Below are 25,686 nucleotides of genomic sequence, written 5' to 3'. Positions count from 1 at the left end.
CCGAGGACCAGCCTCAGTACGTAATCCCGCCAGAGAAATTAACGTTGGGAGTATGCCAGCCTTCATGGGAAGAGGAACTCAAAAAGGCACAACAAGAAGATGCAGACATGCTAAAATATCAGCAGGAGACGGGACAAGGTCAAGACTCAGAAGTAACCTTTCACTGGAGAAATGGACTGTTATGGTTCAAAACCGCCAGATATGTGCCAGAAGGGGAATTAAGGCTCAGAATCCTACGCCAGTGTCATGATTCCATCACAGCGGGACACTTTGGGATTTACAAGACCATTCAGAACGTGGCCAAGGACTTCTGGTGGCCTAAAATGCGTCGGGATATTGAGAGTTATGTAAAGTCCTGCTCTGTCTGTCTGCGGACAAAAACACAAACAGGGACACCAGCAGGACTGTTACAACCGTTGCCTGTCCCACACGAACCCTGGAAGGACCTCTCCATGGATTTTATAACTGATCTACCCAAGTCCCAAGGAATGACAGCCATCTTAGTAGTGGTGGATCTACTTACCAAAATGGCACACTTTCTTCCTTGTGCAGGGGCCTTAGAGGCTAAAGAAACGGCCAAGTTATTCATAAAAGAAGTCTACCGGCTGCATGGATTGCCAAACAGCGTAGTCTCAGACCAAGGAACTCAGTTCACAGCCAAATTTTGGAGAGCAATGTGGAAACAGTTGCAGACGGAATTAAAACTCTCCTCCGCCCATCACCCCCAGACAGATGGGCAGACGGAACGCTTGAACGCCGTTTTGGAAAGATATTTACGAAGTTATGTGTCCTATCAACAGACTGACTGGGTATCATATTTGCATTTTGCAGAGTTCGCCTACAACAATTCTCTGCACTCCAGCATTCAACAAACCCCGTTCTTCGCTAATTATGGATTCCATCCTAAAGTCTTTCCAAGCAGCTCAGAAGGAATGCTGGTACCGGCAGCTGAGAACTTACTTAAGGAATTGCAAGCGGCGCAACAGACACTGAAACAGCAGTTAAACGAAGCCAAAACGGAGTACAAGCGAGTTGCTGACCTGCTTAGGAAGGAGGGCCCCCCCCTTCAACCGGGAGACCAGGTATGGCTGTCCACCCGCTTCCTCCAGATGCCGGGCAAATGTAGAAAATTACAAGACAAGAGGGTGGGTCCTTTCAAAATAGAAACTCAAATCAATCCCGTGGCGTACCGACTGAAGCTGCCTGACACGTTTAAAATACATCCTGTGTTCCATCGATCCCTCTTAACGAAAGCCGCCCCTCCCAGTGAGTTACGGCCGGAGGAACCTCCCGGAGCTCCACTCCTGGTAAATGAGCAGCTTGAGTTTGAAGCTGAGGAGATCTTAGATTCCAGGATCAGACACCACAAGCTGCAGTACTTGATTCACTGGAAAGGCTATGGGGTGGCTGACAGATCATGGGAAGATGCAGCTGATGTGCATGCTCCAGAATTGGTAAAACTTTTCCATCAACGTTTTCCCCACCATCCCAAGCCAGACAAGGGGAGGAGGGCACAGCCTGGGAGGGGGGATGGTGTCAGAAGGCAGAGCCGGGGTCCCAATCCCGGGGAGCTGGATCCCGGAGAGTTGGGAGAAGAGTATTCGGATGGATGGCAGAGGGAAGGGGGAGGAACTTCCCCCCTTTGGAGCGAAGACGAAACAGAGGAACTGCCAGTGATAAGGTCGCTTAGCAATGTGGAGCCTGAGCCCTCCCTGGACATTCTCACGCCTCCCCCTCTTTCAGGCTCAGAGCAAGAGGGGAAGAGGGAGGGCTGCTCACAGCCGAAAAGCGGGGAGACAGTTTACCATCAGCCCCTCCCCTATCCCCCATCCTGGAATCGGAAACTTCAGAAGAGGAGGGGGTGATGCTTCCCCCCTCACCGCGCACACGCAGACAGCTGAAAAGACAGGAGAGAAGGGGGGGAAGGCGGGCAGTACCTGAGGGGCAGTTAAGGAGGAGCGAAAGATTGCGCGCCCGTTTGGCCCCTTCTTAAAGAACAGGCGGGAAGAAGTCCCTTGCTCTGTCAACTTTCTCCCAATGCCGCAGGACCTGTATCCCTGTATTGCTTCATGAGAAAACGCAGTCTTTGTTTGGACATTACCCTAATAAAACACGAATTAACTACAGCCGTTGGTCTGGTTCCTGAGTCACATCCTGGGCCTGACACTATCGTAGCCTCAACTGCATGTCCTCACATGCCTGCCACTGAGGGCCTTGCTCTCCATGTCTGACCACGGCAGACAACCAGAGGCTATCATGGCCTCAACCGCATGTCCTCACATGCCTGCCACTGAGGGCCTTGCCCTTGAGTAACCAAGGTCATTCCCACCCAGGGGAATGACCACCACCTGTGGGACCTTCAACACTCAACCCTGCTGGAACATCATGGGTAGGAGACCATCCCAGTGCATACTCTGTTGACCCAGCCACCAATCCGTGGCCCACCATCAGAGGCCCAGCCGTGAACCAATGTGCATTTGCGGCCCCAAGGCCAGCCTATGAGATCATGCCATGGCCGCAGAGTAGGCTGCGCATCTGCTCCATCCCCGTCCAGCAACCTGCCAAAAACAGAAACAATCGTGAACAGTTGGGTCCTGGACCTTCAGACTCGGCCCAGGGGTGAATGCACTCCAGGTGCCCCATAATTCCACCTTCCGATGGCCTACACCTGCATATACCAAACCAATTGCCCAGGTAGGCAATTCCCCTGCCGGGTATGCAGCCCCAATTCCATAGGAGCATGTCCCCCAAAACCCCATGTGTCTGCTGCCAGGCTCTGTGACGCTAGGCCGAAACTTTATGAGGGAAGATCCCTCCCCCTGAGTATCAGGCAACCGGGCCTGTAGCTACAGGCCAAAAAACACTGTGACGCCCTCATGGGGCAGGATAAAATAATGGTGTGCCTCTTGTGTCCCTGGTCTGCCTGGAAAGAAACTTCGGACAGCAGGATGGCTTGTAGGGAAGTCTGACCTGGACCCAAACACTCCCGCCCTACATCCGGAAGGCTCCAAAATTAAGTGTGAGGGCCGCTGCCCGCAACTGCTGGTCACAGGGCACCTCCCTGAACAACAATCCCTGGCGGGTCAGGTGAACACGGAGGATGAGGATAAGGGATACGGTGGTGTGCATGGGCCAGCCGGTCAGCACATGACATAACCCAAGCCATCTGAATGGTCCCAAAGGCCCCCTGCCAGCCTACCTTGCAACACTCTGACAGACGGGCTTTACTCCTACCATCCATGATTAATTCCTGTGCGTGATTCATAGGAATAGGCCACACTTTGCATAGCCCCTGCCGGCCCCTAACTCCCAGAAATCCCCTCCTGCCCTCTGATAGCTGGGGCAACAGATAGGCATATGGCCATATCTGACTCCCCTCCCCCATCTCCCAGTGTGTGGTATGGGACTATCAGTTCTCCCCCTCAGAGTCGTTCCCTCCTCTAACTAAAAACACCATTGACACACTGTCGGAAAGGGGGGGCACGCCTCAGGTTGGCGCATAAGGCAGCCAAAAAACAAAAACAAAACAAACCCTGAAGCTGTGGTAAGGCTGTGACATCCCTGTTTTGGCACCATAAACCCCACCGTCGAAGGCCCCCAACACCTGAAGGGCAGAAAGCAAACACTTTCCCAGCCCCTGAAAACTCCAGGATCTTGATCTGCAATGGTTCAAGCCCTTTTCTCGGGCAGCCTGAAGCACTGGGTCCAAGAGACAATCTTAATACCCTGGAAGGTGAACCCTAGGGCAGGATCCTCCATTTTCCCAGCTGCCAAAGGAACCCCCCAGTTCATAGCCATGCCATAAACGGTGCCATCAGGTGCTAACATGCACCCAAAGTCTGCCGTACCCGTGAACCGTAAATCATGAACATAGTGTCCCACTGCTTCTGAGCCCCCTCGTCTCCTGACTGTCCCTTCCAAGAAGGAGCTGAAGTGCTCCATACAAGAATAAAGCAGCCCATAGGTAATGCTCTGCTGCATAGTCAACCTAAAAGGCAAAACTCAACATCTGGCAATGCAGGCAGATTAGCTGCCACACTTGCCCATAAGGCACCTCTGCCACAGGCGCGCACCATATGGAATGCAGTGTAGTGCACTGTGCATAGTCTATCTGGTATGAAGCCATTACTGACTGACCCCACTTGTACGACGGATGATGAATCAGGTAGACTCCGCCCACTGCCACATTGGGCACTATGGGGGGGCATTGTGAGAGCAGACGTAGGGGATGATGGGAAGGGGCCAGTAACCCTGCCCAACTGTATGTCTTTATCAATCATCCCCTGGACCAGTGCGTCTGTACCTAAGACTGATTTAAGATTGCCGGCCATAAGGGCAAGCTGGGGGCCACTGTATAGGATCCAGAAAAAAACGCCTAATAAAGAAAACTGCATCATAAATGAGTCTCCCCATAAACTGGGCAGTCTGCCAGCAAGGTCCATAGCACCTCGAGCTTAGCTGGAAAGGGACACTTGCCTTGAGCAGCCTCTGCTATCCTTCTGGCTTGTTGTTGTGACTTTAATTGCGGGTTCATATTCAGCAGTTATTAGATGGCATGGAGTTGAGCAATGTCATCTTCTAATGTCTGCAGATCAAATGACTCTTAAAAGCACAGGACTAGTGGCCTGTAAAAAGGTGGCCACCTTATCTACAGCCAGTTTGCAAACTAGCTAAAGAGAAGATGCAAGCATATGTGCAGCCTGTACATGATCACTGAAAAGAATTCCATTATGTTTAAATAATTTACTCAGAGAAAAAAGACTTGGACCAATTCTATGCATACTTACTTATGAGAAAATCCCACCGAGTGTATTGTTACTTCTTCCCACAGAAGGGTGCACATGATTGCACCCATACAGCAGAATCCTAGATATGTTTACTCAGAATATCACAGGTTAAATGGGTCTCTGGACTGAGGTTTATAGGACTTAACTAATGGAAAGGTTTGTATATTCTTACCTGGGTTGTGAAGAACGTATTTGGGGAGGGGAAGCTTGACAGTGAAAAGAGGGGATGAGCTCCCTTTGCATTAGTGGGGTTGAGGTAGTTTTGGAGGTGAGGTTGCAGCACTAACTGGGATCCCTACTGGCCCCTGCAGCCTCCTTTCTGTCTCCAGCTGCCACCTGCCCCCCCCCAAAAGCCTCTGCCCCAAAAAGCCTCTGCTCTTCGTAATGTCATTGCATTGATCCAATCCAAATGGCCTCCAACTGATGGCCACCATATGTCTCTCCCCAAATGCTCTGGGACGAAACACCCCATTATCTTATAGAATATATCTCAGAATATTGCCATGTTGTAACAGAGCCTCTTTCTAAGGTACAGGCAAATTTTGCCCCTCTCATCCTAAGTTCTCCCTAATTGACTAACCCCCTCTCCAAACTTTCCTGGTTTGCAAAGACAGTGTGGAAGTGGAATGGCCTTTTCAGTACATCCCTTAATAAAAGCATCCCCACACATGGCTGTCCAGCTGCCTCTCTAGGTAATTGGTAAATGAAAAGGAACATTCGGTTTAAACTAAAAATACTCTTCAGTATCAAGAAAAGGAGTCTATTCCTATTTCACTTTCTGTAGTGGGTGAGGGGGCCCCCATAGAAGTATCTCCTGGCCCTAACTGGCAGTGCTGAGGGCTGAACCTGAGGACCCTCGGCATGCAAAGCAAGTGTTCTGTTACTGAGCTACAATCCTTCATCTCCAGGGTTCGAGATCCCTGTAAATGGTAGAATAATCCTAGCAATAAAACACATGAAGTGCATTGGCTATGTTTCACTCCTCCGCAGCTGGGGGTGGGCGTCTGCCCTCCACCCTGGGGGCCCTGCCCTTCCCTTTCGGCCCACTACGCCCTTTTTGGGCGGCATCCTGAGATTGAGCGTGTAGCTGGGTCTATTCCCTTCTGCTAATCCCCCCCAGCCTATGCCCCATTGCAGAAGCAAGGGGCGTGCGTCCTTCAGAAAGGAAAGGTGGTAAGTGTGAGGAAGCACTAAAGGGGGGCCCAGCACCTTCACAGCCCGGCCAGACTGTGCCCTCTTGTCATCCTACACACCCCAGTCACCGACCCACTGGCTCCCTTGTCCAGCGCCAGACAATCCAGGCCTCCTGGGCCACCAAGTGACCAAATAGGGGGTGTGATGGAGCTGGTGCCCTGCACCCAATTCCCCTACTATGTGGTGAGGTGAGGGGCTGATGATCTTTCCCACCCACCCCACGGGGATCCCCTTGAGGAACCCTCGAGGAAAGAACACAGCCAAAGACCGCCTCGCCTGTGCTCTTGAGCCGCCCATAATGCCTTGGATCTGCCACCGCGAGCCTCGATACCCCCAGAAGGCCTCCCCGGCCAGCAGCACCACTACCGATGCTGCTCCCACTACGGGAGGGCCTCGCCGCCACCGCCACTGTAGGGCCTCCCCAGGCCAAGGGCTCACCGCCTCAACACCGCCCAAGACAAGGCAAGCAAAGCCACGCATGTCAGAGAGCTCCACATGCACTGAATGCACCACACATGCCCTTAGAAGGCCTCGCCACCGCCACCGCCGTTAGGCCTCCCATGGCCAGAAGCCCCGCCACCATTGTAAGGCCTCTCTCGGCCGAAGCCTCGCCGTTGCAAGGCTGCCGAGCTGGAAGCGTCGCCGCTGTTGCCGACGCTGCAAGGCCTCACTGCGCCGCAGGCCTTGCCGCACCAAAAGCCTCGCTGCCAAAATTCAAAGGAGGGCAAGAGGCTGGCGGAGCGGCCTTAAATGGCCTTCAGCAGCCCCGCCTCCTATTGTGTGTCATGCAGGCACGCCAGCGCGCTGCGTGCACACACACATCCCTCACGATGGCGGCCTGGGCTTCGGCTGCAGCCGCAAACTCGCCCCTTTGCCCGGCATGTACTGGGCGCGGAACGGGATTCCATTAAATCTACAAAAAAAAAGCCAACCTCCACATTTCTGTCTGACTTCAGTGGGTTTGGGCAGGACAGTCAGGGCCTGCCACACTAAAAGCTTGGTCCCTTGTGGAGGTCAACCAAACCTCAGGGCTTGGAGAGCCACCAAAAGTGCCCAATCAGAAGATCTCATCTCAGTGATTGCGATGGAACATAGGGAGTCAGGCAGTCCTTAAGGTACTTTGGGCCCAAGTTGTTTAAGGCTTTGTGAATGAACAAAAGTACCTGGAACCTGGCAGTGGGCATAATCCCACCAATTAACATCTTTAAATATGTCTTTAACATCTAAGCCCCACTGACCCCAGTGGAGCAGACATATATATGTGCTTAATTATCCTGTTGAAATCAATGGGACTTTTAAGTGGTTCATACTCAATGCTGCTCTACATCATTATTATTTTTGCACCCATAAAAATACTTAACATGTTCCTTTCCTTTATTCAATTATCCAGGGCTATTTTAACAGCCCAAGTGTCATATTACTTTCTACTTTTAGTTCGCAGATCAATCTGGTGGCCATTAACCAAATGTTCTTTCATAATTATTATTTAAACATAGAGTCTAAACTTCAGTATGTCATTTTTGCTCAGCCTGGTGACAAGTGGACGTTGCTGGATCAATGTCACACAGTGACATGCTTACCAGGTGGCCGTACAGTTCTGGAGAGCCATCGAATTAATTGTGAGAAGATGCCCAAACCAACATGTCGTAACAGTCTTCCTGCTGTTAAAATGGAGGAAACGTGTGGCTGCCGTTGGGTGTGTCCATGTGAGTAGTTTGTTCTATTACATACAATACTGACCTGAAATTAACACATAGAGTGAAGCAACATTTTTTTTATTGATTGATGTATATATTTAATATATTTATTACCTGCCCTTCACCAGAAAGTATGCAGCTTAGGATACCTGAAAAATTACCTAACCCCTTATATGCCCAGACAATCACTGCGTCCTGCAGGCTAGGGCCTCCTGCAGATACCATCGTATCAGGATGTCCATTCCACATGATGTAGGAAGTGGTCCCTGCCTGCCTAAAAGAGGTGGTGATAAGATCTCTCCTTAAGAAACTCTCCCTGGATCCAGAAAATCTAAATAATTACCAGCCAGTCGCTTATGTTCCATTCTTGGGCAAGGTTCTGGAGTGCATGGTCACAGGCCAGATCCAGGTTCTCTGGGATGAAACCAATTTTCTAGATCCATTTCAGTTGGGGTCCAGGCGTGATTTGGGCACAGAAACTGCCTTGGACATCCTGTATGATGACCTATGCATCCCTATTCATTCTCCTTGATCTCTCAGCGGCTTTATACCAAGGATGGTATTCTCCTGGAGTGGCTATCTGCATTGGGAGTGGATAGCACTGCTTTGCGGTGGTTCTGGTCCTACTTGGATGCTCGCCCTCAGAGAGTGATGCTTTGGGGATAACACTGGGCTTTGTAGAGCCTCCAATGTGGGGTTCCGCAGGGTTCAATTTTGTCTCCCATACTATTTAACATCTACATGAAATTGCTGAGTGGGGTCATCCAGAGATTTGGAGTAAGTTGTCAGCAATATGCTGGTGACATGCAAATCTATCTCTCCTTTACATCTCCACATGTGGCAATAGATTTTCTAGACCAATGTCTTGCCTTAGTAATGGCCTAGATGAGAGCAAATAAACTGAAGCTAAATTCATACAAGACTGAGGCATTGTTAGTGGGTGGATCCCTAGACCGGATGGAGGGGATGGGTCCTTCTCTTGATGGGGTTACATTCCCTCTGAAGGAGCAGGTATGTAGCTTGGGAGTACTTCTGGATCCACGACTGTCACTTGAGGCTCAAGCAACCTCAGTGGTCAATTAGCTTCGGCTGGTGGCCCACCTATGACTCTATCTGGACAGGCAGAGCCTGACTTCTGTTGTCTGTGCTCTGGTGACCTCTAAGTTAGATTATTGCAATATGTTTTACATAGGGCTGCCTTTGAAGACAGCTTGGAAACTGCAACTGGTGTAGAATTCAGCAGCCAGTGCTCACTGGGACTTTGATCACGTAACACCAATTCTGGTGCAGTTACACTGGCTACCCATTAGTTTCCAGGTTCAATGCCAGGCTCAGAACCCCAATACCTCAAGGCCTGACTCTCCCTGTATGTCCCAACCCAGACCCTGCGCTCGACATTGGAGGCCCTTCTTCGTGTGCCCCTTCCAAAGGAGGTGCAGAGAGTGGCAATGTGGGAACGGACCTTCTCAGTGGAAGTTCCCCATTTGTGGAACACTCTCTCTAGGGAGGTCCACGTGGCACCATCATTATCCATCTTTAGGCACCAGGCAAAAACATTTCTGTTCTCCCAGGCATTTGGTTCATAAGTCTGAAAGGCTTTGGAGGGTTTCTGTTGTATAGCCCTAAGAAGGGTTGCTCCACCGCCTTATATACTGGATTTTTTTTTACTTTCAAAATATAGATCTTTTCATCTTTTTACTTTCACTTTTAATTTTTATTAACTGTAAGTCACTTTGAGTGCACATATTTGTATAGAAAAGCAGCTTATAAATTCAATAAATAAATAAGGGTCATGGGTACTAGCGCAAAATAGTTGCCATGGGTGGCAAAAAAGAAAAAGGTGGTGGTATTCCATACTGGGGAGTGTCATAAAAGAAAAGCACTGAGAATTGCACTCTAAAATCAGTGTTACATGGGATCTTCCAGCGATGTCCTTCAGCAATTTGGCTGCTGCATTCTGAGCTAGTTTCAGCTTATGTCTTCAAAGGGAAACCATACACATTGCAAGAGCTGAATCTGGAGGTTACCTGAGAATGTATCACCATTGCCAACTCATCACTCTCCAGGAATGGCCATAGCTGGAAATAAATGTTCCTAACCACCGAGGCCACCTGAGTCTCAAGCCATTCAGACTACAATCCAGCCTGTTCCAGGCGAGTGCACCCATGTCAAGTCAGGCTATCTGTCCACTTCCCAGACTTGAGAACTCAACATGCATAATACCTCCTTTTTTTCTGGATTCAGTTTCAATTTATTGTCCCTCATTCAGCCCATTACCGCCTCCAGGCACCAGTCTAGAACATTAGCCATCTCTCCTGATTCAGATGGAAGAGAGAGATACAGCTGAGTCTCATCAGCATATTGATGACACCTCACTCAAAATCTCCTGATGACATTTGCATGTAGCTTCATGAAGATATTAAATGGCTTCATAGACAGTTTCATGTAGATGTTCAGCATGGGTCACAAGATAGAGTCCTGTGGAACATCACAGATCAATTCTCATGGATGTGACTGCAATGAATCAACTGGAAGCCTCAAGGGAGCTTTTGATGGTTTATTTGCAAGTGGGGCTCGCTGTCAGCACCAATCAACTGATCAACACAGAGAGGTAGACTGATGGGCATTGGCTGCATGAGGAAGCTTTGTTTTGAAGCAGTTTTCACTGAAACTACTTGCTAAAATGGAGTTTCTGTTTGCTTGCAGAGGGGAAAAGTTTAGCAGTTTGCCCTTATGGCACATGCCTCTTTGAAGGCACTGTGCCACCACCAGTCAGTGTGCTAACACATGAGGGTGGCAGTGGGGGCGGGGGAAGGCTCCATTTTAACCAGCAGTTTCAATACAAATCACTTTGCACTAACGGAGCAAGTCCCTTTTGTTCTAATGGCTTTATAATCATGCAAAGAAAGAGAATCCTTCTAAATGATAAAGTTGGAAAAGATCTCCAAGGTCAACTAGTCTAACCCCTGCCAATGCAGGAAATTATCTGTCCTCCAATTTCTAGAGGGTTTTCTTCTTCCAAGAAAGAGGCTTTCTTCAGAATTTCAAGGGTGTGGGGTTGAGCTTACCTTATCATTGTGAGATGACCAATGGTCGGCCTTTTATTTTCATTAAACGTTTCTCCAGCCTCACAGCTCTTGCTTCCTGATCTGGAAAAGCTCCATGGAAGGATTTACCTGATAATGTCTTCCCCTGAGCAGTAATTAAAGCCCATTGTAGCTGGGGAGGCTGCCACTGAGATCAGTGCACTCTTTGCTTTTAAGGGAAGTCCTCCCTTTTATCTTAAACAAAAGGTGCCTTTCCACACTGGCTCCTTTAAAAGTAAAGATACTTCAAATAACAATAGCAGCTGTCAGAAACATGGTAGAGAGCACCCCCCCCAAGTTTCCTTCACTTACAGGAAAGCCCAGCAAAGGACATAGTGGGGTTTTAAGCAAGTGAGAACATCCGGAAAGGCTGTAGAATAAAAGAAAGGACACGCACAACATTCCTCAACCACCTCAAAAGTAGTATAAAAGCAACAAACCGCCACACCACTCTGAGAATTGTACTGAAATTCTCTCTCGCCTTTCATAATTTTGTATACAATTTCTTTTCTCATTAATTGATAAAGAATGGTAAAAAAAGTGGAATAATGTTTCAGCATAACACTATTTTTATATATGAAAAATTATTTTGGTGTGTTGGCAGGTGACAAATAAGATGTATACACACATCACAGAGCGGGTTTTTGTTCCCTTGAAGACAGAATTCTGGGATTTATTGCTATTGTTCCATGAAGACTTAGGGCTGGATTTCTTATTAAATAATTCATAGCTCAATAAGTGAACTAATTATATTAAAACAAGTTACACTGATGGTGTGGAGACTCATTCACATATGAGCCACTGTTTGATGTTGCAGGCATTAAGTGATCAACTTGCATGTATGAACCAGCCTTGCTTTCATGCATTTCAATAAATTCCTTCATATTTTAGCAAGATAGTGAAGAAAAGGACCCCTATCAGGGCAGGTGGTCTGGAAGCAGTCTGAAAGTGGAGGTAGCAAGTAAGGGTTGGCATCCAAAAGCTACTCACACTCAGGAGTCACGCCTCAGCTTTATAGTTAGGGATGTGCTAGAATTCCATCCAATTTGGATTTGGTTCTGAATTTTCCATTGATTTGCTTATTCTCTATCGTTGTGGATCAGATTTTTCTGTAGAGATTTTCTGTGGCTATTTTCAAAAACAGATTTTTTAAAAAATCTGCCTCTAAAGTATCAATATTAAGAAAGATAATTTTATCGATATTTCACTTATCAGTTTTTCTTTCAAAATATCGATATTCATATTATTTTTTCCAAGGGGAAAAATGAATTGGTAAAAGCAGCGGCTAGTGGACAAAGAATGGACTTGATTTGATACCGGCCTGTTAGGTCAATAGAATGCTTTTGAATCAGCACCAGCTAATGGATCCCATCCCTATTTATGGTACCAGATAGTCTGTAGTGTCATCTGATTCCTACTATACTGATAGTTACAATACCACCCCCTTACCATCTGCAGCAGATAGTGGAGTACACAGAGAAGTGCCACAGTGGTGCAGAGAGTAGGGCACCAGGCTCCCACTGCTCAATTTCCCCTGTTGTCTTGCCAATCAAAAAATGAAAAAGTATACTTAAAATAATCAGACCATCTGATGATCATTTTTGTTTGACTGCCACTTTATAGGCACATGCATGGGAAGTTCAACCAGACATATTGTCACCTTTGATGGACTGGATTTTAAACTGACAGGCAATTGTTCCTATACATTGTTTGAAGACAAAAAACATGATATTGAAGTGGTTCTTCACAATGGGCCCTGCAGTTCAACTGTGAGACTTAATTGCATGAATGCCATGGAGGTGATATACAACGGCTCATCTGTGCTCCTTTCCAGCAACATGATGGTAAGTCATTATAATGGAAATAATATGGCCAGTTATGATTTTTTTGAGGGAACTGATACTGTTTGACAGAGTAGAATGGTTGGCCTGGATGTCTGCCTGCTCCCCCTTTCTCAACACACATATAGCTATATAAAAACCAGTTCCCAACATTCCATCTCTTTCTAGTATGACCAAAAACCAGAATCTAGGACTGGGCTATGCATTCAGGTTAGGACTGCTGCTATTAAAATTATAGCCCTCCCACAACTTTTTTTTTTTTGTCCTAAGTCCTGTTGATTTTGATCCCAGACCGGATTGTGAAACAATGACAAATCAACTTTCAACCATTTTATTTTGCAAAACAAGAGGGCCAGGATACTGGCCAAAATTCTTTACAGTAAATGGAGTCCATGGAATGGAGTTTTCCCTATTTTCAAATATATTTTGACATCTTTCAATTAAGGCAGAATCTCCCTATGGTCTATCAAGGCCAGACTAAAACCTGGGTAGGGTTGGAGGCAGTGGATCAACTAATGACTCCTTTATGGGTACCAGGGCCAGTGCTGGCGTGTTCGGTGCCCCCCTGCAAATTATAAATTGGCACCCTTTTTTAATTTTTTTGTTCATTTTTCAATTCAAATGTTTATAAAAAATGTAACAAGGCAAATAAGGACAATTAAGAAAATCATTGTGGAGTACTGCAAACGAAGCGGAAGTTGCTGCATGGTCGGTAGTGAGGTGGAGCGAGCCTTGGCACTTGCTGGCTGGCCGGAGGGGGAGGGGAGCACCCCAACGGCCTTTGAAGAGAGAAAGCCTTGCGCTGAGCTAAACCTGACTTCCTTTGCAAAGCAAGTGCCAGCACCGGGCGGGGCGAGGGGCCTGGGGTGGCAGAGGTGGAGAAGGCTTGCACGAGGAGGAGCCCTCGATGGGCCCCCACAAAAAAGCTGCCTGTGAACCTACCTGCACACAAAATCCACAGTTGTCTTGGCTTTGTCTTTCCCCCAGCAAACCTACAACTGACACCATGAAGACTGCCGCCTCCTTACAAAATCTCCCTGCTTTCCTCAGTTTCCGCCCAAGACGGAGCCTCCCTTGCGCTCGGCTGGCCCATCTCCCTCTCCTCAGGCCTGGAGTGGGGAAGAGAGAACTGGCCAGCACTTCCCCCCCCCCGCACCGCCTCCGAATCAGAGCAGCAGCTGTTGCCTTAGCTCAGTGTTGCCAGATGTAGCGTAATTCCGATACTCATAGCGACTTTTGAGGGTCTGAGCGGCTTACCGGTGGCCAGTCGAAAACGATGAAATTGTAGCGGATTTTAAATATATATTTTATAGCAATTTATTATTAATTTTTCCGGGCATTTTAAATTTTCCTTTGGGCTTAGGGGTGCCTCTGGCACCCCTCAAGTGTTGCGCCCTCCTGCCATGCTTACCGTGTTACGCTGGCCCTTATGGGTACTCCCTTTCCTCTCATCCACTCAGAAATCATGAAAGAACATGGCAAACCCCTTCCTCCATTGTTCCCTAACAGTTTGGCACAAATGGCACAGGAAACTAGCACCCTTTGTTTCTCCAGTTATCCCTCTCCCTTTTCATCTGTGATTTCAAATGCCTAACAAGTGCACTTTAAATACCATGATGCACAAAGTGAGTTTGCCCCACTTGCAGGATTTTTTTCATCAGTCTATCCCTTTATTGGAACAACAATTTATGGTCAAATTTAGGGGTACTTCTATTGACTGGCTGAGGGTTCACCAAATTAGCTCCATTTTGTATGAGACCAGCTAAGAAAACAGCTCCCAGACCCCTAACAGCTTACAAACATCTTATGGCCACCTCTACAGGGTGTAATGCAGGCCTGGTGTCTGTAATTTACTCTGTTGGGGACTACCTTTTCTTCCTTTTCTTACCTTAAAGACCTTTGGGAGAGGGATATTGGAGAGGAATTGGAACCTGGTCTTTGGAATGAGCTCTGGCTCACTAAGCTCTTCTGTTTAATTTCCAACATTCATGAAAATTCACTGAAGACTGTTCACTGCTGGTATTATACTCTGGTGTTGAGTGCCTGTGTCCAGGGATCAGGCAATGCCATGTGTTGGCAGAACTGCAATGAGAAAGGGACTTCCTGGCACCTCTGGTGGATTGGCCCAGGGGTGTACCCCTTTTGGGTACAGGAGGTGAAAGAAATTAGGATTATTATTGGGGAAAATGTTATATTTGACTCAAAACTGTGTTTATTGTCAGTGTTTGAGGGGAGTAATGTAACCATGGCACAGAAAGAGCTAGTCCCTTTTGACAGATCATATTCAGAGGCACTGATTATTGCCACTTTGCAGAGGTTGACCTGTGATTTAAAGAGTATTAGAGGCCAGGCAACAGCTGGTGTAGCACAGTGGAGAGGAGAGCCTGGCTGGGAGTCCAGAGTCTGTGAGTTCGAATCCCTGCTTGTGTCTCCTGGGTGTCAAGGGCCAGCTAAAGATCACCAAACACCTGTGCAGCCATGGGCAAGCTGCATAGTCCCAAGGAGCCCAGTTGCCCTCCAGCTGGCAGTTGCGGACAAGGAAGGGGCTGACTTGTGCAGCTGTGGCAAGCTGAGCAGGCCCTAGCCAGCTGGGGAGGACTAGCCTCAGAGGGAGGCAATGAGAAACCCCCTCTGAATACCACTTACCATGAAAACCCTATTCACAGAGTAGCCATAAGTCGGGATCGACTTGAAGGCAGTCCATTTCCATTTAGGGGCCAGGCAGATTCAGAGGATTTTATTACAATTCAGTGGAATTTTATTTTACACATGGACAAACAACCATTTCGGACTTCCATTCCTTCTAAGTATGAGTTTATTTGGTGGAATTTGAAATTTTCTGCTTATTGTTCTTTTGATCCTTGGCTCTGTTAGCCCAGTGGATGCCTCCAATATTGCTAGATACATTGGTAGAAAACATTATGGTTGCTGTTTTAGGAATTTACTTGAATTTATGTTTCTCATCTGCTTCATGAATATGACCTTTTTAAAAAAAAAAACTTAAAACACACAAACACAAATCTTGAAGTTTGAGTAGACCCATAAAACTAATGAACCTAAGTTAGTCATATTCATTCATTTCAGTTGGTCTACTCGGAATGGGACTAACATTGGATACAATCCTTTAGGACTATCTTCCTGTGAACCTCGCAGCCTGCATTCCATTTTAGCTGAATCTTCAGGTTTCTCTTTCAAAGTTTATGTACATACTATAGCTATTAAAAATGGAAATGGACTGCCTTCAAGTCAATTCTGACTTATGGCGACCCTATGAAGAGGGTTTTCATGGTAAGCGGTATTCAGAGGGGGGTTACCATTGCCTCCCTCTGAGGCTGAGAGGCAGTGACTGGCCCAGGGTCACCCAGTGGGCTTCATGGCTGTGTGGGGATTTGAACCCTGGTCTCCCAGGTCCTAGTCCAACACCTTAACCACTACACCACACATTACTGTTTAATATTTTTTCTCTCCAATTGATGATAAAGCTATTCTTAATTTTTCCGAACAGGTTGCTGTGAATGGCAAAGCAACATACGTTCCTTATGCTGATGATCATGTTGAAGTCAATATCTATGGGGCAATTATGCATGAAATCAGGTTCTCTCATCTGGGGCATATCCTCTCCTTCACTCCAAGCAACAATGAATTTACTTTACAGCTTAGCCCAAAACATTTTGCCTCAAAAACGTATGGCCTTTGTGGTATGTTAAAAAATTTACACTTTTGGTGGTTTGTCTTCTTGTAGTTTAATATCCGTATTTGTATTACATGTGATAGGTAAAATGCATGTGAGCTTTCACATTGACTTTAAGTGAGTTTAAAATGTTAACTGCATCTGCTCAGAGTGTTTTCTTTTTGTGTATCAGTGTTGACAAAATGGTTTGTGTGTGTGTTAAGAGTTGTAAAACTGCATGTTCTCAGAGTATTTTTTTGTAGTCTGCAGAAGCTTATGTCATAATAAATATGATACAGAGATCTATTTTGTGGTATCTTATTTCATACGTTGCTTTTTTGGGGAAGACCGCCCCCCACCACCACATTTTGGAAATAGCACCAGAGCCACTGGCCACCATAATCTGTCCAAGGGTACTTTACCCATGGGTACAAAGGACTACTTTGCAAAGTGGAAGGTTTTATTAAATATTCCAATGTAGTTAAATGGAGTGGGGTGAGTGGACACTCAAGATATACTTCCTTTGGTGGGGTGGGGGCCAGTGTTTTTGCTTTGCTAACTTTAAGTTGACCAGCCTATGTCTTCTCTTTGCTAACTGTGAAACTGATGTTCTCTTGGTTTCTCAGAGAGCTGAGGGACAACTCTACATGATTCAGAAGGAGGGACTGGGTGGGATGACACTGGGCAGTGGGAAAACTGCTTTCTTTTTTAAAAGGAAAACATTGTTAACAATACTGTTATTTTTCAGAAGGAAAAAGTTGTGGAATGATAAAAGCAAAAGTTAATTTTTTCCTTTCACTTTTGTTCTTCCTGTAAAGAAAGTCAAATAGAGGACAAAGACATATCACCATAGATGGTAAACGGTGTCTTGTCCACAATTGTGCCATGAATTCTTTAGGCATTTTTAGCTAAGACATAATCTCAGTTCCTCACCTGAAGAATACGATTGTAATGATCTACATCATCAGGGTAAACAGGATCTAGTAACATATACTGAATACCAGAAAATGATATCTACTTTCTTTATATTGGGGATAGAGAGCCTCTGGCACTCCAGATGTTGCTGGACTCCACTCCATCAGCCCCAGTCAGCATGGCCAACAGCCAGGAATTATGGGAGTTAGAGTCCAACAACCCCTGGGAGGCCAGAGATTCTCCACCCCAGAAAAGATTCTGTTGTGCTACCAAGAAATGGAATCCCAGATGATGAGAGGGATATGCAGATGAAAGGACAAGGTTATGCAGATAACAGCAGGATTAATTTTCAGTGAATTGACGGTCAAACTAGAAATGATGATAACGAAACTAGGAACTGTGATTTCTTCTTTGAAAAATAGGAAATGACACTTTTAGGAGGACAATCCTTCCAGTCTGAAACTGTGGTGAAGGAAGGGGGCTTTAACCTTTTGCTCCTGTCATGGTCCTGATCCAGATCTCTCCCTCCAGGTTTGCATCTGGGAAAGGTTTCCTCCCAGCTGTGTGGTTATCATCATGTCTAGTTTGCCGCAGAGTGTCAACACCTCTCTGAGACTCTTTGGAAATAGAGAGCACTGAAGCCAGCATAAAACAGCCGTCACTGTGCCCAGCAACTTACCTGGAAGCTCTGTTTGTCTTTATTAGAATTGCTGCTGGAGCTCACCTGAAGCACAGGAAATCTGGGGGAATTGGTTCAGGTGAAGCAAAAATTGGAGGGCCCTGTTTAGGTGACTGATCTGTAACAATTTTGAGGTGGGACTAAAATAGTTTTGATAAGATTAGGAAAGATTTTCAGAGTGGGTTTTATGCACATTCTAAACTCAATTCCCTGTTAGAGATAAATAATTGTTAATGCTATGATATTGTCAATTTCTCTCCTGTCTCACTCCTGTAGGGACTTGTGACCAAAACAGTGGCAATGACTTGGTATTAAAGAATGGCTCCTTTACACCTAATAGCAGCACCTTCATTGAAGAATGGACAGTGAAGCAACCAGGGGAAGTCTGTGAGGTGAACAGAGCTGACAGATGTGCTGAGCATGCCTCTACCAAATGCAGCATTTTGCTGTCTCCTCAGTTTTACGAATGCCACCAAAACATTCCTCCAAACATGTTCTATGCAGCATGTGAAGAAAACAATTGCTATAGTGATGAAATATGTGAGATTGTATCATCCTATGCACATCTTTGCAGAACACAAGGGATCTGTGTAGATTGGAGATCTCCAGAGTTTTGTGGTAAGGATTTTTATAGAAATATAATCCTCAGTAATCCAACTCACTTCTTGTGATACTTCAAATTTCCTTATATTGGGGTTTGGTATATATAGCAGCAGTGTGCAGAAATGAATAGTCTGGTAAACTTAGTGGTTGAAGGAATAAAGAAACTACTGTTTCTTGGGAAATAACAGCATTCTGAGTACAGGCATAGATGTCGTTATAGACTAGAGTCATTTGTCACACAGACTAACACAAAGAAGATGGAGGAAGAAAGTAAAGCATGAGAATAACAACCAACAAGTTGCAAAAAAAGGATCTGTGAGGGAAGAATAGGTTGTTGTCTGTCTATTCCCCCCACTGGTTCAGGTCACTTGTTGCAAGCTTCAGTGCTTTACTCTCAACACCGTACACAGTATTGAAGCTGGGAGGAAGGCAGAATAGCCAGGGTTGTTTTTCTTCTGCCAGCACACATGTGCGTACACACACACACACACTATTCTCTGTAAAATGTATTGTCCATTTTGCTTCTGTTTTTGATTTTTAGTCAAAGGGACAGTGAAAATAGCAGTTGAAAGTTAATGCACTTTATGTCAAGGTTATGTAAAAATTGCTTGTGTCGGATCAGACCAAGGTCCATTTGGTTCAGAATGCTATTTCCAACAGTAACCATGCAAACACTTCTGGAAGTTCATATGCAGGGCGTGAAGACAGTAGCCCTCCCCTCTTATTTCTTCCAATCCTGCTCTGGACATGCAGGCGGCTTTTAAAAAAAAACTACCCTCACTAATGGCTGTTGGTATATCTGTTGTTTACCGACTCTGCTAACTCTTTTATAAAGCTGACCAAAGGCCAAACTAAGCGTACAATTAGCAGTTGTGTGAATTGCTTTTTAAAATTAAATTGCTTTTTAATTGTAAATTAAAATTTTATTAAATTGGAGGCATGATAAGCCACCCTTGTGTCGGGAATATGGGGTTTTAACCCGTTACCCTCTGCTGCAGGTCTCCTGCACATTCTCTTTGCTTGGAGGGTCCCATTTACCCCAATTAGTGCTTCCCCCCCCAATGCAAATTGGAAGCATGGGCTTTCCAGTCTCATTTGGGATCAACATCACTACCAATGATCATCACTGGGTGATTCTAAGTCCTAATATTATGAGGAAGGAAGAACAATTTCTATTCTCTCTGTTTACCTTGATCATAATTTTAGGAACCTCCATCTCTATCATATCCATTCCATTATACTTGAATCTGTTCTCATAGGGAGGGTGCGCCAATCCCCTGTAACGTTTTGCTGACTTACATGGGAAAGAAAGGTATGGTTGCCACCAGGCTGGAAGCAGATTGTTGTTGGTTTTATTCCCCAGAAAGTTGAAAACAGTCTGCAAGAGGAATTGTTGGTTGTGGTATCCTCACATTTGCTCTTTAGAGGGTTGGCCAGGATAATGAAACCTTGATATTCAGAGGCAGTATATCTCTGAATAACTAAAGGCAAATAACAGAGGTTATAGTAAATATAGTGGGAAGTGATGTGCCCTTCAATCTCTTTTAGTTATTTTAAAAAATGATTGTCTCTCTCCAAAACAAATCTGCATGAAAAAGTTTGAATATGCTTTGGACTTAGGTGTTATCTTTCAGCATGATTTTGTTGTTGTTGTGACTTGGAACGTCTACCATTAACTCACTCACTACTCTACTTCTCTGCCCCCTTTTTCATTTAGACGGACATAGTGAAAAGCGTTCTTATGTATTGTTCTTTACCTTTTTAAAAAAATTCCTCTGTTACCCAGTCACACAACCTTGCACACAAAAGAACCACCACCTACAAGCTTGGTGTAACCATAACAAAAGGTCCAACACCATCTCTGGTGCTGGAGGTTTGTGTTTGTCCTTAAGATTCAAAATGAGAAGAAACTACCCATATCAAAATTGAAGAGGAATTTAGCCAAAGCAAAATAGGCTTCAGTTCTTAGAGAATTGTACAAGACATATTTGAGAGAACAATGTTATTGTAGCGTAGTGCTTTAGGAATAGCATATGGCAAATACTCCATGAGGAATAATCTAAGAAAAGAGAGAGAGAAAGCATTGCCTGTCATTTCCTTGGTTTAGTGAGAAAGCCAGCTTTCCCATTGTCTCATCCAAGATTCAGGCATTTTAATAACTTCTCTGAATTCCTCAGATTCCCAGCTTGTGACATAGCCTTGAACTGCCAAAGAGCTCCCCAATTTAACTACCAATTCACATAAAGCTGTATTTGGTGTATTAACAATGGCATCTTCTTCTTTTTCTTTTTCTTATGAGCAGGTGCATGTCTTATGGTGGCCAGGAATAGCATTGTCAATTACAAGGACATTGTGCAGAATACATGAATGACTCATAGACAGCACTGCTTTATGACTGTTAACATTGCAAATCAATAAAAATATGTATAGATTTACCAGACATAATTTAACGTACTTATGTAGATCTCTGCTCGAGAACTAGTTAATTCCTGAAGCTGTGATATCATTCTTCATGGAGCTCCAACCACGTTGCAAGGCTGCTATTGCATTTGCTGTCATATTCCTAAAGGCCAGGGAGAAGTAGTAGTCTTAAAGTTGTGCAGATAGATGGGAAACCATGGTTGGCAACTATCCTTATTCATAAGACAAAGGATTTATGACATTGCTCTGGGTGTCCTGATATTAGAAATTCCTGGGCTTAACCAGAAATTTTCTAGGCTGAATCTGGAACCTAGGACTGTTTGTGCACAGGCCTTGGAGCTCTCTTTTGACATAGAATGGGACTGGGAGCAGGCCACACTGGGTCCTGCAACTGAACAGCGTCATGAAGCCTCTGAGTTGATGCTTAGGAGCCTGATGTTCTGTCCTTGCCTGGTCAATAGGCCAGTATCTTCTATCTGTTGCACTCTTCATTTATTTATTTATTTATTGTACTTATATACCGCCCCATAGCTGAAGCTCTCTGGGCGATTTACGGTACTTAAAAACATTAAAACAAATATACAAATTTAAAAACACATCTTTTAAAAACAATTTAAAGCACAATTTAAAAATTTAAAACAATTTGTAGTTAACTTAGATTTCTCTCACCCTAGTCCAACCATTCAGAAGATCCTCCGTGGCGCAGAGTGGTAAGCGGTGGTAACGCAGCCGAAGCTCTGCTCACGGCCGGAGTTCGATTCCAACGGAAGGAGGAAGTCGAATCTCCGGTAAAACGGGTCAAGGTCCACTCAGCCTTCCATCCATCCGTGGTCGGTAAAATGAGCACCCGGCATATGCTGGGGGGTAAAGAAAGGCCGGGGAAGGAACTGGCAATCCCACCCCATATATACGGTCAGCCTAGTAAACGTTGCAAGACGTCACCCTAAGAGTCGGAAACGACTCGCACTACAAGTGTGGGGACACCTTTACCTTTTAGTCCAACCATTCAGGATGGATTAAATATTGTTTTTATTTTGTATCTTATCTCCTTTCTGTATATGTATATATATATATATTTGATTCTTAGATTATTTACTTACAATTTCATTTATTTTTATTTATTTTCTTGTACCTTGTGTTGTTAACAGCTATGAAATGTCCCATCTCTTTGATGTATGATCACTGCCAAAAAGGCTGCACAAAGTACTGTGAGAATGGTACCAGCACAGATATATGCATCGATTATCCTACAGAAGGCTGCTTCTGTCCACAGGGACAAGTGACCTTAGATGGCAAGTGTGTTCATGAAGAGGTCTGCACGCAGTGTATCAGTGAAGATGGGATGCGCCACCAGGTAACTCTCTCCCTACTGATTAGTTATTCACCCTGAATGATAGTCCATCAAGTGGGTAATGCCCTCCACCTAGTGTCCTAAGGCAGAAAAAACAGCAGAATTGCTTGGGAGTAGGTCAGCTCACACATGTGACTTCCCCAGTCCTTTCCTGCCTTGTCATCCTAGGCAATTCTTTTTTCTATCTTTCTATACTCAATTCGCATTAATCTTACCTTTTGGTTCCATCTGCCTTTACATTTGGTAAGTTTATCATTTTGGTTTCTCTGTTTTCATCTATTTTTTTAAAAAAAGATTTCGTATTAATTTTTAAAGCCCTTAGTTTAGCCCCTTCCATCGTTCCCGCACTGTCTCCGTCCTCCTCCGCTAGCACCCTTCCCCCGCCTGGGCCGTTCGGAGTAGGAAAGAGCTGATCGGGCCAAATTAGAGCCGTTCCATTTTTCTGGCCCTTACATCTCCCAGAAAGGTGTGTCTGTGTGTGCAGCGTTCACCCAGAAAGGCCTCCCGCACTCCAGAAAGGTGTGTGTGAATGTGTGGCACTTACCCGGAAAGGCTTCCTCTGCACCCCAGAAAGGCACATGTGCATGAGGGAAGGCAATGGATGCTGTCAAACTCTCACCTAACCAGTCGCAGCTCGACTCCACCTCAGGCATTCTGTCCCTAGCTGCCATAGCCCTTCGCACATTGCCACCCAGCACCTCAATGCATGGCATTCTGAGCTAGCTAGTGCCTTGTAAGGTGCTTAAGAAGGCCAAACATTGGGCAGCGGGATCGCAGGCAACAGGACTGACGAACAGCACTGCAGCTCCAGTACTGTCTCCTTCTTTTGCCACCTCAGCCATTCTCGGTCAAGCGGTTCCCGCCAAAAAGAGAACAGCCGCCATTTTAGAAGCAGGCTCTTCAGCAGGCACCACAAAAAAGAAGGCTGCCACTGTGTCAGCTCCCACCTTACCAGGAGAATCAGAGATCGCAGCAACGGCTTTCCACATCTCAGTGAACACTGTTGTTGTTGTTATGTGCCTTCAAGTCGATTATGACTTATGGTGACCCAATGAATCAGCGACCTCCAAGAGCATCTGTCCTGAACCACCCTGTTCGAATCTTGTAAGTTCAGGTCTGTGGCTTCCTTTATGGAATCAATCCATCTCTTGTTTGGCCTTCCTCTTTTTCTACTCCCTTCTGTTTTTCCCAGCATTATTGTCTTTTCTAGTGAATCATGTCTTCTCATGATGTGTCCAAAGTATGATAACCTCCGTTTCATCATTTTAGTGATAGTTCTGGTTTAATTTGTTCTAACATCCAATTATTTGTCTTTTTCGCAGTCTATGGTATGTGCAAAGCTCTCCTCCAGCACCACATTTCAAATGAGTTGATTTTTCTCTTATTCACCTTTTTCACTGTCCAACTTTCACATCTATACATAGAGATCGGGAATACTATGGTCTGAATGATCCTGACCTCAGTGTTCAGTGATACATCTTTGCATTTGAGGACCTTTTCTAGTTCTCTCATAGCTACCTTCCCCAGTCCTAGCCTTCTTCTGATTTCTTTACTAGTGAATGCTACTAAAGCCAGTTCTAAACCAGCACGGAAGTCTAAGGGCTCTAAGACTCATCATAAGGCTTCTACTTCCCATGTTCAAACACACCATGATCCTGTATGGAAGCACACTCAAGAATGCTTGTCGGAGGATGAATTGGCTACAGATGCAAACTTCACAGCATCACCTAGTCCCTCATTAGGCAATGACATGGAGAACTTTGCAGGTAGTAGAGGTTCCCAAACACTGCCGTCCCCATCTACCCAGCCATCTCATCACTCAGGAACAGAGACCATTGTACCATTCCATCTCATGGCTGAGGCCCTTTCCCATATCCGGGAGGCCCTCATTGGGGTTCTGTCTACTGAGCTTCTGACTCCCATCTCGTCTCAACCCTCAGCTGTCAGATTTGCTCCTTCAGGGCATGTCGCAAGAGAGTGGAGAACCTGCAAGGGGTGGTGATGGCACTAATCAACTCAACATTGGCGGATCTCATGCTCCTGGCCAAGTTTCTCAGCCTCTTTATATCCACAATCCAGATAATTCTGTGGGCACGTCACCATTCCCACCCACTACAGTGGTTCCTGCTTCCATATCAGCACAACAAAATGACCTACGTCTCCCCAGTCATCTCAGAAACTCGTTTGTATGGTGGATCGCATTGCCTAACCTTCAAAAAGGCATCCCCTTCTGGGATCCATCACAAGTGGTGATTACTACAGATGCCAGTCTTTCGGGATGGCGGGCACATTGTTGCTCCTTATTTGTCCAGGGGCAGTGATCAGTAGAACAGGCACAACACAGCATCAATCGGCTGGAACTCAGAGTGGCCAGACTAGCCATCTAACACTTTGCTCCAACACTCCATCGTTGCCACATTCTGCGTTGAACCGACAGCGTCTGCACAAAAGCCCATATCAACAAACAAGGGGGAATGAGAGAGGCTGCCCAACTGTTTGTGTGGGCAGAAATTCACATGACTTGGTGTATGAAGAACACCTCAGCGGGGACATCAATATCACCGTGGACTGGCTGAGTCACCAGCAGCTTCAATTAGGGGAGTGGAGACTTCATTCGGAGGCGTTTGTTCAGCTACAGCGCAGATTTGGCAAAAAGAGAGTGGACGTCTTTGTGTCTCCTGCCAACCATCAACTTCCTGATTTTTTTACCCATTACCATCAAGCCAGGCCAGAGGCAGTGGACACACTTTCAGCCACCTGACCCCCAGGGCTTCTATACGCTTTCCCTCCAACTCATCTGATAGTCTGCACCCTAAAGAAGCTGAGGGAGGAGTGTGCAGAAGTAGTTCAGATAGTGCCCTACTGGCCACGTTCAGTGTGGTTTTCAGAGCTGCTCCGCCTTGCTATCGGCACTCCTTGGAAGTTTCAGCCTTGTCCAGAGTTTGTGACCCAAGGACCAATTCAATATCCGGATCCAGCTTGGCTGTAACTGACAGCTTGGTGATTGAGCGGCACTGTTTAGGGAGAGCAGGCTTGTCACAGGTGGTTATATCTACTGTCTTAGCTTTGCACCGCCCCTCTGCAAAATGAATTTACAGTTCCACATGGCAAAACTTTGTCATCTGGAGTGGACACAGAGACATCTGTCTGACTAGGGCTTCATTCTCGGAGAGACTTAGTTTTCTGCAGGATGGTCTCAGCATGGGTCTCAAGGTCAACAGCCTGAGATGTCAAGTGTCAGCTTTATCATCCGTGCTGTCCCTTTATCCTTCGGGGGTTACGGGGTCCCATCCACTAGTAAGGCATTTTCTCAGAGGAGCTATGGCCCTCTGTCCACCTACAGTCCACAGATATCCTTCATGGAATCTTCAAACAGTCCTTTCTGCCCTTCAGAAGCCACCCTTTGAACCCCTTAGCACTGTTCATCTCCATCTACTGTCAT

General features: G+C 45.8%; 1 protein-coding gene across 3 annotated transcripts in view; it reads left to right on the top strand.

Annotated features, from left to right (window-relative positions):
* VWF (von Willebrand factor) overlaps positions 1 to 25,686 on the top strand; it is a 313,429-nt gene that overhangs the window by 224,474 nt on the left and 63,269 nt on the right. For all 3 annotated transcript variants that reach the window (XM_061582613.1, XM_061582612.1, XM_061582614.1), the window contains 5 exons: positions 7,510 to 7,687; positions 12,388 to 12,608; positions 16,111 to 16,303; positions 18,146 to 18,487; positions 22,042 to 22,247. In XM_061582613.1, the coding sequence (XP_061438597.1) occupies positions 7,510 to 7,687; positions 12,388 to 12,608; positions 16,111 to 16,303; positions 18,146 to 18,487; positions 22,042 to 22,247 (1,140 nt within the window). The remainder of the gene's footprint in view (positions 1 to 7,509; positions 7,688 to 12,387; positions 12,609 to 16,110; positions 16,304 to 18,145; positions 18,488 to 22,041; positions 22,248 to 25,686) is intronic.

This window comes from Rhineura floridana, chromosome 8 (assembly GCF_030035675.1).
Source record: "Rhineura floridana isolate rRhiFlo1 chromosome 8, rRhiFlo1.hap2, whole genome shotgun sequence".
Lineage (NCBI taxonomy): Eukaryota > Metazoa > Chordata > Lepidosauria > Squamata > Rhineuridae > Rhineura > Rhineura floridana.
The sequence above is the reverse complement of the archived record's forward strand: the minus strand, read 5'-3'. Positions and strand labels throughout refer to the sequence as shown.